We start from the raw sequence: 13,326 nt of genomic DNA on the forward strand, positions 1-13,326 counted from the left end.
TATAAGAACCAATCATTCAAAGGCTGAAGACATGACCATGATTGAAGGGCTCAAATCCTCAGAGCCAGGAACTGCCAATCTTTGATCAGACTGTGAAAGTAGGATCTACTCCTTCTATTTCTTTCTTGGCATTTCCACTTGTTTGATCAACTTCTCTCTACATTTAAGGAATTCACTTCATTAAGCTTCTGCTGTGACTGAAATACAGACGGTTTCTCCTTTGTCTATTTTCAGGTGTCCCCAAAGTTTACCCCAACATTGGGTCACAAATGCCTGAAATTTCTGTATCTCACATGGGACTAGTTGGATTTCTTAAAATTAATTACATCTCAAATGACTTATACCATGCCAGGTAAATTTCCCCTAGATTTCCTGAGATCATTATCATGAATTATACGCTTCAGACGGAATAAAGCTACACTTGATCAGTAAGCCATTTCCATCATTTTACTGTCAAGGAGAATACAAAAGCACAGTTTCCACCTTGAGTCTCAGTCTTTTCCTTCACTTCCTTTAGGACTCCACCTGATGATGTGGACTCTAACATTGTTCCGTTTAAACCTCAGGCTTTTAACACCCCGCTCTGGCTAGGAATGCCCAAGGACTCACCTGCGCCCATGTGCTTTCCACACTCCCACAGACCTTTCCCGGACGACAGCCTATGCCTTGGCTGCACCAGCCCTTGGGTTCTCATTGTGATTGCAGGACACACGTCAGCAACATCTATCGGAGAACTCTAATAACCCCAGGTTTATTACTCATGTATGCTGGAGGGCACATGGGATGGTCAAAAGCCATTCTGGGAGGTGTCAGAAGGGGAGAGAGGGTCAAGAGGAAGAGAGAGAGAGAGGAAGCTGTTGAGGGATCTGGCTTTCTCAAAGACCACGGCCAGGGTGGGAAGCTGGTGTTGCGCTCACACGTTCTTGGAGAATTGTATTGAGTAGAATGTGTGGGCTGAAGGGGAAAAGCCGATTCACTCATGTGTCAGTCTCTAGTTTATAAAGGGCTTCCTCAAGCGGTACTTCATGACTGGGGGTAGCCGAGGGCTTATCTGGTGTTTGTGGAACACATCTGATGATATGTTTATTCAACATGGTTGTGTTCGAAATGGACCCGGGGAAAATAAGTCATTTCAGTCACTTGCGCTAAACATGCCCTTATGCTTTGTAAGCGGTCTCTTGGTTGTATTCTGTTACTCAGCTCTGGGTCCAGAATTCCTACCATAGTCACTGGGAAAACCTGATTAGCTAATCTAGATCTCCCAGTGGAGTGTACTTGGAAAGGCAAATTTGAATAAACAGTTCGACCTGATAAGTTCTCCGTATCGGCCTGACTGTAAATATGAGGAGGCAAACATTCGAAACACTCATTTCGTGACACACAAAATATTTCTCTCATTTTTAAAAAAAATCACAGTTCGTGCTATGCACCTATTTATTAAAGCATGGAAGATGGTGTTCACCACTGAGGGAGTTTGTTCATCGAGGCGCAGGATTGCTTAGTGTCTTCTACGTTTTATCCCTGAATTATCTTCCTGTTTCTGCATGAAAACTTCTAATGTGATCTGCTCATATGATTCTTTGCATTGTTACACGAAATAGCTTCCTTTTCCTGATATATGTCACAAATCCCACGGGATGGCGAATGCACAGTATCAGCACCATCTATATAATACATCCTTTCTGCTGTGAAATCTCTTCCACCTGCTTGACCAGAGGACGCTTCACCCAAGAACTGCATGTCCTGCTGGGGTGTGGTTCAGTGTCCCCAGTTCTTCCACACAAATGGGCACGTCCTTCAAATCGCCCAAGCTGACGAGCAGCCCTGTTCATTCTGCTGCATAAATCCCTCTTTGTTCTAAAAAAAATAATAACATGTTAAAGGAACTGGAGATTAGGATGTGGGCATATCTGATGGTGCCTTATTCTCCTTAGTGTAAAGGCTTGTTCATCAGGGTATTATTTTGGTCACTTATAAAAGCAAGAAACACAGATTTCACACAGCCTGAAGAATGAGCGAATACACGATCCTTTCACAATTACAGGCACGCAAGGACAAGATTTGGTGCAGAAGCCTTCATGCTACCCACACTTATCTCTAACACAGGATCATCTTCTTGCTAATCAAACAGTGGTCCGCAGACTCAGACCTGCACTTCAGCTCACCCAGGAGCTTGGAGAAATGCAGAATCTCTAAGATTTTGCACTGGTAGTGGGATCCGTGTGGATTCATGGGCACAGTGAGGTTGGAGACATGCTGGTCCAGCTGGGTTTCTCACCGTTTATGGTGGACATTGGCGGCAGGATAACAGGAATTTGGGGGTGCTTTCCTGGGGACTGTAGGTGTTTGGCAGCTTCCCTTCAGACTTTGACAGAAGTCCCAGGGGAAAATTCACTTCTGGCTGAGAACCACGGCCACAGAGTTTGAGAACCAGAAGCATCCTGACAGAGTCAAACTCAAGGGACACCACATACTCAGATATTCAGTTTGGACAGATACTAGACATCATCAAGCACCGTTTATACATCGTAAATTGTAGTTCATAATCTCAGGGATAAGATTTTATAAAGATTAAATCCAAACTCCCTGTGAGATGTTAAGCTCACATTATAGTACATAACTAGATCTTAATACATCTGTTATATTTAAGGACGATTTTATAACAAGGGACCAAATGACAGCTTTTAATGTCTTATAAAACAAGTGACAAAAAGTGTCTTGAAGCCAATCTCTGTGGCACCCAAGTTTTATTATGAGAAGTCATTTCTCTGCCTTATTATTTTTTCTTTTTTTTTAATATATGAAATTTATTGTCAAAATGGTTTCCATACAACACCCAGTGCTCATCCCAGCAAGTGCCTTCTTCAATGTGCATCCCCCTCTCTCCCCTCTCCCCCCCCCCACCTACCCTCAGTTTGTTCTCAGTCCTCAAGAGTCTCTTATGGTTTGCATCCCTCCCTCTAACTCTCTTTTCCCCTTCCCCTCCCCCATGCTCTTCTCTTAAGTTTCTCAAGATCCACCTATGAGTGAAAACATATGGTATCTGTCTCTGCCTGACTTCTTTCACTTAGCATAACACTCTCTAGTTCCATCAAGTTGCTGCAAATGGCAGGATTTCATTCCTTCTCATTGCCAAGTAGGATTCCATTGTGTATATAAACCACAACTTCTGTATCCATTTGTCAGTTGATGGACATTTAGGCTCTTTACATAATTTGGCTGTTGCTGAAAGCGCTGCTCTAAACATTGGGATGCACGTGCCCCTGTGCGTCAGCACTCCCGTGTCTTTGGGTAGATTCCTAGAGGCGTTGTTCAGAACAACAGTAGACATTGGGTCGCCTCATGGGCTCAGTGGGTTCATCTTCCGTGTCTTGATTGTGGCTTAGGACATGACCCCATGGTCTGGAACTGAGCCCCCAGATTGCTTCTGTAGTGAGCATGGAGTCTGCTTGGGATTCTCTCTCTCCCTCTTTCTCTGCCTCTCTCTCTTAAAATAAATAAATGAACATTAAAAAAGCTTCTCTCTGTCCTTCTCTCCCACCTTCCTCTCCCCCACTCATGCTCTCTCTTTCCCTCTCTCTCAAAAACAAACAAAGAGACAGACACACAGCACTAGAAATGCTACAGCTGGGTCCCTAGGATAGGCAATGCTTGGAAGGCAAAGAGGACTAATCCCGGAGGGTTCCTTGGTGTTAGACTTGGAAAGTGTGTCTCGGCTGAGATAAGGTGCCAGACGATTTACACATCAGGAAGGGGACAAGTTCAGGGAAAAGGGGAGGAAAAAAAGAACTGCATTCACTTGGTCTCTGACCTAGTCTTTTGGGAACTGAGATTCATTAGGAAAAAATACTTGTGTCCAGAGCAGTTTTCCACTTGGGAATATGAGATCAGAGGCTGGGGTACCAAGAGGGAAATGAGCTAATGAGCGGATACAGGGAGCTGTAAATACTCTCTGGTCTCCTGTCAGCCTGTGTGAACTTGGATGGGAAGGGACAAGGTCTCCCTCTGTTCTTCCAGGCCCTAATTATGGCTGGGGGCCCATGCTTTACTCCATCCTGCTGTCTCAGCTGAGAACAGAGCATTAGTCCCTACTATCTGCAGTCCAGGGAGGCATTCAGACTTGTCACAAGGAGACCTTGTCAGACACCCTAGCCAGGTGAGCCCAGTGGCCCGGTGCGCCGTGGATGAGAGGGTCAGAAGAATGGAAGCCAAGTTCATTAACCTGTCTTGGCCTGAGAGCCCATTCAACTTAGTGCAGGAGCGGTGATCGCTGTGTTCATTTGTTTGTTTGATTAAGTGATGTATTTATTCAGTGGCTGTGTCAGTTTCACAGAGGGGATGCTCACACTTTCGTTGATCTTCCATATTCTATTCCTTTAACTTACTATTAAGGCAATGGCAGTTTATTTTACCTCCCAGTGTCTCAGGAACCACACAAGTTTATTAGATAATTGCTCTGACTTACCCGTTTCATTCACTGCCCCCCGCCCCGACTCTCTGCCTCGCTGTCTGTTGAACAGACTGTTTTATGTTTGTGTAAATCACAGCAGAAATTTGCCATTCCAATATGGAGCCTCAAATTCATTTGTCCATGGGAAGCTTAAGTACTGGCATTTCTGGGAACCATTTCTATACTTTGCAGGGAAAAGATGTCTGATCTGGCCTCCTTGGGTTGTGTCCATTCCCAGCATAACTGGGATGGTGAGGTCTGTAAAGGCAGGGAAATACACAACCCAGGAGGCCATGGTGTCTTGTGACTGGTGAAGGGTGAGCAGTCCTCAAAAAGTTAGAGAGGGAGGGAGCCAGACCAGAAGAGACTCTTAAAAACTGAGAACAATCTGAGGGTTGATGGGGGCGGGAGGAGGGGGAGGTTGGGTGATGGGTATTGAGGAGAACACCTGTGGGGATGAGCACTGCGTGTTGTATGGAAACCAATTTGACAATGAATTTCATATTTTAAAAAAAGGGGGGCCAGGACTCAGAAATCCCAAGATGACGCAATACAGGGGCCAGAACTCAGTCAAGAGAATGCACCAAGAAGGGGATCTGTGGCAACTCATGGGAAGCCTTGAGACCATGATGTATACAGAGGGAGACGTAGCATGGGCAAGGACAGCCCTGTGCCTTGAGATCACAGTTGTAGCAGAGAGGCCACTTTTCTCCCCACATGTGTGACAGCGTCTGTCATCAGTCTCCATCAGGCTCATTGCCCTTGCAGCACTGGCTTTGCTTTTTGCCTTGAACTTCTGAAACAATACTTTCCTTGGGGCCTTTGTACTGGCCATTCCCTCTGCCAGGTAGAACTTCCCACATAATCCTTTCTGTCTTATATGAGTTCTGTTTTCCAATGTCACCTCGTTTGCAGAATTTGCCTAAATACCCACCAAAATAGAATGCCCTATTGGCTCCCTCCTTTATTCCTGCTTTTCTTTTCTTCACAGCAGCCCTCACCATCTGAAAAGTTATAGAATTCTCTTGTTTGCTTATATACTTTTTCTCCATGTTTCTAGGGATTTTCGTTCTTCACCACACCCTATACTCATTGCCTGAAACATGGTCAACACTCAATTTATGTTCTTGAATACTTAAAGAATTTCTCAGTGAAATTATAAAATATGTCGTTACTTACAGAAGAAGCTTTTTGACAAAAAAAACCCTACATCAATGTGGCAGAAGGAATCCCTTAATGGGGGCCATATCTATACACAACATATTAAATGAATATCTGGGGGGACCTGGTGGTTCAGTCGTATAAGCGAACAACTTTTGATTTCGGCTCAGGTCTCCACCATAAGCCAACATTTTGGAGATCCAAGGGATCTAATCCAGACTGATTGCTTAGTCCTAGATTTTGGGGAAATGTTAAAATCAGGGTTGGGATTAGGTGCTGGGATATTTGAACCTTGGGAGCGACAGAACTCACAAGGTAGGAGTAATCAACACAGGGGTCACGCAGTTATGACCTGGTCTATTGGGAACACAGAAACTCCAGGAAATCTTTCTTTGTGTCCAGACCAGTGTCCCCCAGGGAAATCATGTGCTGCAGGTTGGACAAGCAGGAGGGAAACATGCCTCATGAACAGACAAAGGAAACTATAAATGTCTCCTCTGTGCAGTCCCTCCCCCTGTGCCACCGGGGGCGATGGGACCTGATTGTTGCTTCTAGAGTCCGAAGCTTGGCTGGATGACTCATGCTAGCCTCCTTCCCACCATCTTCTGCAGGGAGAGGGTTTAGTTGCCACTGATAGCCATCCAGGAGGAATTCAGACAGCCACATGGACACCTCTCCCTCAGAGCTCCCAGCCACGTGATTCCGGGTGCCCAGCAGGTCCAGCAGGAAAGGGTCAGAGAGAATCAATGCCAGGTGCATTCACTTGAGGTCACCACACAGCCACCAGCCTAGCCCAGAACCTGGAGATCTCTATGGTCATGTGCTTGGCTGACCATGCCTTCCTGAAAAACCACAGTGGACAAGGTCAGAGAAGCCTCTGTTCCTTTGGTACTTGCCTTATATGGCAGAGTCATAGTAGAATGAAATAAGTGTGTGGTGTAAGAGCCTCAGGCAGAAATCTTATGAAGATGGTGATTCAGAGCCTAGACTGACTGTCACGGTGTGTGCAGAATTCTGTAGAGCAAGGTCTGAACAAACCTTTGGGTGTTGTGCAAACCAGAAACAGGACCAGAGTGTGCCCACTACCCTTGTCAAGAGAGAGGTCACAACGCAAAGGCCAGGAAAAACAAAGAAAAGATGCCACATCTGAAAAGTGAAAGGGACTTATCCACCTTCTCTAAGATCACAGGACATCCAATGGGTCAAAGAAATATGAACCAGGCACAGAAGAAAACCCCAAGTGTCCTACTGCTTCATTATAACCTACCCAACTTTTGCTGTGCTTTGCATATTTCCTGTGCCGAAGGGTTGATTTATTCCCTTAGCACACTTTTCTCTTGGAGCATTCAGTCTGTAAGGCGATCCACATGCTGAACAACCCACTAATTTTGTCTTCTGACCACATTTAATTTTGCTCCTTATTATTTTTGCTGGGCATCAAGGAGGTAACAAGACTTGGAATGTTGTCAGACCTCAGGATGCTCTTTCTTCTTCACGGCCCCTCAGGTTTCAGTGACCATATGAACCATGAAATCTTTTGTGCCACTTCAATTTCATTTCACTCTCTTGTCTCTCCCTCTCTCTCTCTCTCTCTCTCTCTCTCTCTGTGTGTGTGTATGTGTGTTTCTCTGATTTTGAGCAGACAGTTTGTTTTTCTTTAAATGCAGGACAGAAAATAAGCATGCCAGTTTGACCTGTCAATTGTATTTGTCCATAAGAAACTCAATCATTGGAATTCAGGTACCATTTTTACATCGTTTGTGAGGAATGATAATGGATCCGGCCACATTGGTTTATAGCCACTCTGAGCTTAATTATTGGGGCTGGAGGTGAGAACTCATGGAAGAACACAGCTCAGGGAGTGATGATTTGCTGTGTGTGTGTGTGTGTGTGTGTGTGTGTGTGTCTTGTCTTGTGGATGGGGATCCGTTTCCAGAGCAGGGGTGCCTTAGCTAATATATTCTAAGTTGACTCTAATAATACAGAAGCCAGCACTCAATCAGCACAGGGTATTCAGGAGGGCTCCTTGTCAGTGTACAGGAGGCTTTCCAGATAGATTCTAAAATATAAACAGTATATAGTGTGGGTGAGTGACTCCTTTCCCTCTAAAGGGAACCGGTAATGAGGCCATCCATTTCTTTGAAATTACCTGACACCATCTCTGATTTCTCTCCTGTTTACTCCTCATCACACAACGCTTCCTATTTTGGACCCCAATAGCTCCAAGTAGTATGATCCTCAGGGTCTTAGCAGAGGCCATTCCCTCAGCCAGCACACACTTCCCCAGAAATGCTTGCAGATCCTGCCCTCCTTTCACTGAAGTCTCTGTTCAAATGTCACCTGTTACGGGTCTTGACCAAGTACCATTACAGAACATCACTCGTATCCACACTCTCCTTTATATCTACTTTTGTTCTCTTCATAGCAGTTTGACACCCTCTAATGTCTTATTAGTATTTTTATTTGTTTCTATTCATTCTCCGTCATTGGATGATACTTGCGTTTGGTTTTCCAGTATCCCATGCTCATTGCCTACACAATGCCTGGAATATGTTTGACAATCAGCACATATTCCTCCCATGCAGGAAAGAGATTCTTAGTAAAACAGTAAAATGCATGACCTCTGCTGGGGAGTGTGGAAATGAGACCAAAACATGTAATCTGAGATGAAACAGGAGGGAATCTCTTCAAAAGGACAATCCTTTGGGGACAAAAAGGACAAGATACCGAAATGAACTTCTTGACTGCACAATATAAATGGTAGCATTTCAACTATGTGAGTAAACTGTTCATGTGAAAATTAATGGTGTCCTTTGCCTCTTTCTGGGGGTCAGTGCAACCTCATGGAACCAGGAAATATTACACGGATATCAAAATTTTTTCTCTTGGGATTTTCGAAGAGACTAGAATTGCAGCCCCTCATATTTGGGCTTTTCCTCTCCATGTACCTGATCACTGTGTTTGGCAACCTGCTCATCATCCTGGCCGTCAGCTCTGACTCCCGCCTCCACACCCCCATGTACTTCTTCCTGGCCAACCTGTCCTTTGTAGACATCTGCTTCACCTCCACCACCGTCCCGAAGATGCTGGTGAACATCCAGACCCAGAGCAACATCATAACCTATGAGGACTGCATCGCACAGATGAACTTCTTCATAATCTTTTCAGGGTTGGACATCTATCTCCTGGCTGTGATGGCCTATGACAGGTTTGTGGCCATCTGTCACCCCCTCCACTATAAGATCATCATGAACCCCTGGCTCTGTGGGCTGCTGGTCCTGGTGTCCTGGATCACGAGTGTCCTGCATTCCTTGTTACAAACTTCAATGGTGTTGCAGCTGTCCTTCTGTACAGAGGTAGAAATACCCCACTTTTTCTGTGAACTCAATCAGATGATCCAACTTGCCTGTTCTGACACCTTTATTAATAACTTGGTGATGTACCTTGCAGCTATGCTGCTGGCTGGAGGTCCCCTTTCTGGGATCCTTTACTCTTATTCTAAGATAGTTTCAACCATAATTGGAATCTCATCAGCTCAGGGCAAGTATAAAGCGTTTTCCACCTGTGTATCTCATCTTTTAGTTGTATCTTTATTTTTTTGTACGAGCCTAGGAGTGTACCTCAGCTCTGCTGCCACCCAGAGCTCCCACTCAAGTGCCACAGCCTCGGTGATGTACACGGTGGTCACGCCCATGCTGAACCCCTTCATCTACAGCCTGAGGAACAAAGACCTAAAGGTGGTTCTTAAAAGAATCATTGGGATTTCATTGATGTGAGGGCCAATCATATTAGGGCTGAAGACGTGCCCATGATTGCAAGGCTCAAAGCTTCAAAGTCAAGAATTAGTTATTCTTTGATTAGACTGTGGAAGTGAAATCCGCTCCTTCTATTTATTTGCTAGAATTTCCATCTTTATTCATGTCAACTTCTCTACACTTTTAAGTAACTTTATTAAGCTTCTGCTGTTTCTGATATACAGACAGTTTCCCCTTTTTCTATTTTCATATGTCACCAATGTTTTCCTCAACCTTGGATCATGAATGCCTGGAAATTTCTATATTTCACATGGGAGTAGTTGGATTTCTTAAAATTAATTTCATTTCAAATGACTTATACCATGCCAGGTAAATTTCCCCTAGATTTCCTGAGATCATTATCATGGATTATACTCTTCTTATGGAATAAAGCTACACTTGATCAGGAAGCCATTTCCATCATTTTATTGTCAAGGAGAATACAAAACCACAGTTTCCACCTTGAGTCTATCGGTCTTTTTCCTTCACTTCATTTAATACTCCTCCTGATGATGTGGATTCTAACATTTTTCATTTAAACCTCAGGCTATTGACACCAAAGCTTAGGAAAGCCCGGGCACTCACCTGCACTCGTGTATTTTTGGACATTCCCACAGACCTTTCCCTGACCAGGCCTATGCTGTGACTGCACAGGTCCCTGGGTTCTTATTGTGATCACAAGACACACATCAGCAACACCTATCAGAGAACTCTAAAAACGGAAATGTATTACTCACATAAGCTGGAGGGCACAGGGATGCCCAAGGGCCACTTCTGGATGTCTCAGAGGGGGAGAGAGAGATGGAGAGGGAGACAGAGAGAGTGCTGCTGAAGGACCTGGGTCTATTAAGGCCCATGGCCAGAGTGGCTAGGTGTTTGAAGATTCACACTTCACTGGAGAATTTTATTGAGTAGAATTTATGTACTGAAGGGGAAAAGCTGATTCACTTATGTGTCATTATCTAGGTTATCCAGGACATTCTGAAGAGATACTTTATGGCTGAGGGTAGCTGAGCCATATGTTTATTTAAATTATAAACAATATGTTTATTTCACATGGTTGTCTTTGAATTCGATGCCCCAGAAATCTAAAGCTTAATTTCAGGCACTTATGCTAAACATGCTATTGTGCTTTATAACCGGTCTCCTGGTTTTATTCTGTTATTTAGCTTGGGGTCCAGAAAGCCTCCTATAGCCACTGGCAAACCTGATTAGCAAATATTCATCTCCCAGTGGAGTGTACTTAGAAAGACAAATTTGAATAAATAGATCAACCTGATGTTCTTAGTATCGGCATGACCATAAATATGAGGAGGCAAAATTTCGAAACACTCATTTTGCTACACAAAAAATATTTCTCTTTTTTTTAATGTCCCAGTTCATGCTACGCACCTCTTTATTAAAGCACGGAAGATGGTGTTCACAACTGAGGGGGTTTATTCATTGAGGTGCAGGATTGCTTAGTGCCTTCTATCTTTTATCAGTGAATTATCTTCCCATTTCTGCTAGAAAACTTCTCATGCTAGCCGCTAATATGATTCTTTCTGTTGTTACACAAAATAACTTCCTTTTCTTAATATTTGTCACAAATGCCGAGAGATGGTGAATGAACACTACCAGTATCATCCATTTCGTGCCTCTTTCCTGCCCTGAAATCTCTTCCACCTGCATGACCAGAGGATGCTTCACCTGAGAGCTGGATGTCCTGCTGGGGTGTGGCTCAGGGTCCCCAGTTCTTCTGCACAAACGTGCATGTCCTTCACACTCTCCCTGTTACCCAGAAGGGAGCCCTCATGTGGTCACTTGTTCATCAAGTCATGGGAAATACACCTGAATCACTGAATGGTCATGAGTGCCCTCCTCAATTGTCAAATCATATGACACTAGTAAAAGGTAGAACGTGTTCAAATTAGTTCAGGTCGGTTGCTCAGATGATTGTGTCAGTCAGCTCTTGCTATATAACATTCTTTCCTTGTCATGTGGGATGTTAAAATGATGTGGGATCGCCAAGGACAATGGTCACAAAAGAATCCTTGAGTTGTTTTACCGTGCAAAAAAATGTGCTCTCATAGCAAGGTGGCAGGACTCATGGCCAGAGAGCGCTGCACTGGGATTGTGGAAAGTGAGTGATTATATACTTTTAAGTTTGTGGAGGGAGGGAAGGGTAGAGATAACATAAACGTCTAAGGAATTTCCGTATGCTGAAAGTGACCTTGGAGGTCTCGCTCCTGTCGAGGATAATGGTGCTTTTAGTCTCCAACAAAACATCAGCATCAGAGTATCCATGAGTTCCTGGAGAATGTCATTCCCTGCATTTCTTGGGGATTTATCAGTGAGCTACAGTTGTTGGGAATCTGACTTCGAGCAACATTTCTCATGCTTTTTGTTCTCTTCATCAATAATACCTTTACAATCAAACGGCATTGTATCGGGAAACTTTTCTGACCTCTGCTGGGCTCCTCACGGGTCTGTGGTCAGGACTGAATCTCTACCTGGTATTTCTAGGGCCCATCCATGACATTGTGTCTGTGGCTGTCATGCTCTTCTGTTTCAGCCGGATTCTTGGTCTTATTTCTACATTTCGATTTGTTGGATAGTCGTCTATTTACAAATTACGTACGCTTATGTGTATTCTTTGAGTTGCATCTCACTGCGCCTACATCCGTACATAAACTTGCTTTCCTTCCATTACAAAAGCTATCTCCACACCTGTAATGGAGAGTCAGCTAACTGTGCTCCAAATCCTCCTCTGAGCCCTGCTCCATAGATATGTCCCCAATTAAATCACTGAAGTATAATTATACACAATACACCGCGTATTGAAAGGGTACAATTTGGTACGTTAAAGGAGCTACACAAGAATGTAGAGCACATGGGGTGCCTGTGTGGCTCAGTCTCTTAAGCATGTGACTGCAGCTCAGGTGCATGGGTTCGAGCCCCCCACCTGGCTCTCTGCTGACAGCTAGAGCCTGGAGCCTACTTCGGATCATGTGTCTCCCTCTCTGTCAACCCTCCCCCGCTCATGCTCTGTCTCTCTCTCTCTCTCTCTTCAAAAATAAATAAATGTTTAAAAATTTTACAAAAAATATAAAGAAAAGCACATAGTGCAAGTTTCCATCTGTGTATAATTTAAGGGTCTACATAAGCTTTAATTGCTTTCTTAGGTAATTGTTAAAAATTCAAGCTCCCTGAGCCTCTCTTTCCTTATTTCTGTAGGCAGTGCGGACGCTAAACGTTAATTCCTATGAATCTTGTAAGGAAAAAAATTAAATGCATTTTTACTCAAAGAAAACATTCAAGTGTAGTGGTTGTGTCTTGTGTGTGTGTGTGTACATTTTCCTTTCAAATAATCACACTCCCCATACATGTACACACACAGATGATTTATGATTTCATCTTTTATGTTGCAAGGAGACTTGAGAGACAGTTGGACAGGAGAGCACTGAAAAGAATGAATGGTTGTAGCAACAAAAAATAAAGGGAAACTAAATAAAGAACATATGTAAAAGGAAGTGGTAATAGACACAAAATTTTAATTTATCACATGTTACCATAATTCTGATGATGAGTTCCTTTCTTGTGTCACTGCCTCAAAGGATTCATGGTCAGACCACACTCACATTGATGCCCCACAGAAATCACTGTATCAGGTAAAGGGGCAAAATGTTTCAAAATCTATTTCATTTTATTTCTATTAATGTGGTTTCTTTACATGTCAATTGCCCTTACCCAAAGGAAGCTGATAAATGAATTGAGAGTCTTAAACTCAGTTCCCTCAAATCATTTTATTGACTCTGTCCCTATGAGATTCTTACTGCTGCTGTAAAATGTCCCCATTTTAGCTGCTTAAAATGAACAAATACACACTCTTACAATTCTGGAGTCAGAAGCTTGGAAGGAGTTTCATCAGGTTAGCAGCAA

General features: G+C 43.7%; 1 protein-coding gene across 1 annotated transcript; it reads left to right on the plus strand.

Annotated features, from left to right (window-relative positions):
• Positions 1-8,445: 8,445 nt before the first annotated feature.
• Positions 8,446-9,387, plus strand: LOC102960939 (olfactory receptor-like protein OLF4). The gene has a single exon (XM_007088980.2). The coding sequence runs from the start codon at positions 8,455-8,457 to the stop codon at positions 9,385-9,387; it is 933 nt and encodes a 310-aa protein (XP_007089042.2). The 5' UTR covers positions 8,446-8,454.
• Positions 9,388-13,326: the final 3,939 nt, after the last annotated feature.

This window comes from Panthera tigris, chromosome A2 (assembly GCF_018350195.1).
Source record: "Panthera tigris isolate Pti1 chromosome A2, P.tigris_Pti1_mat1.1, whole genome shotgun sequence".
Taxonomy (NCBI): domain Eukaryota; kingdom Metazoa; phylum Chordata; class Mammalia; order Carnivora; family Felidae; genus Panthera; species Panthera tigris.

Excerpts from the sequence above, each read along its gene's own strand:
- LOC102960939 (XM_007088980.2), top strand. The coding sequence starts at position 8,455 with ATGGAACCAGGAAATATTACACGGATATCAAAATTTTTTCTCTTGGGA.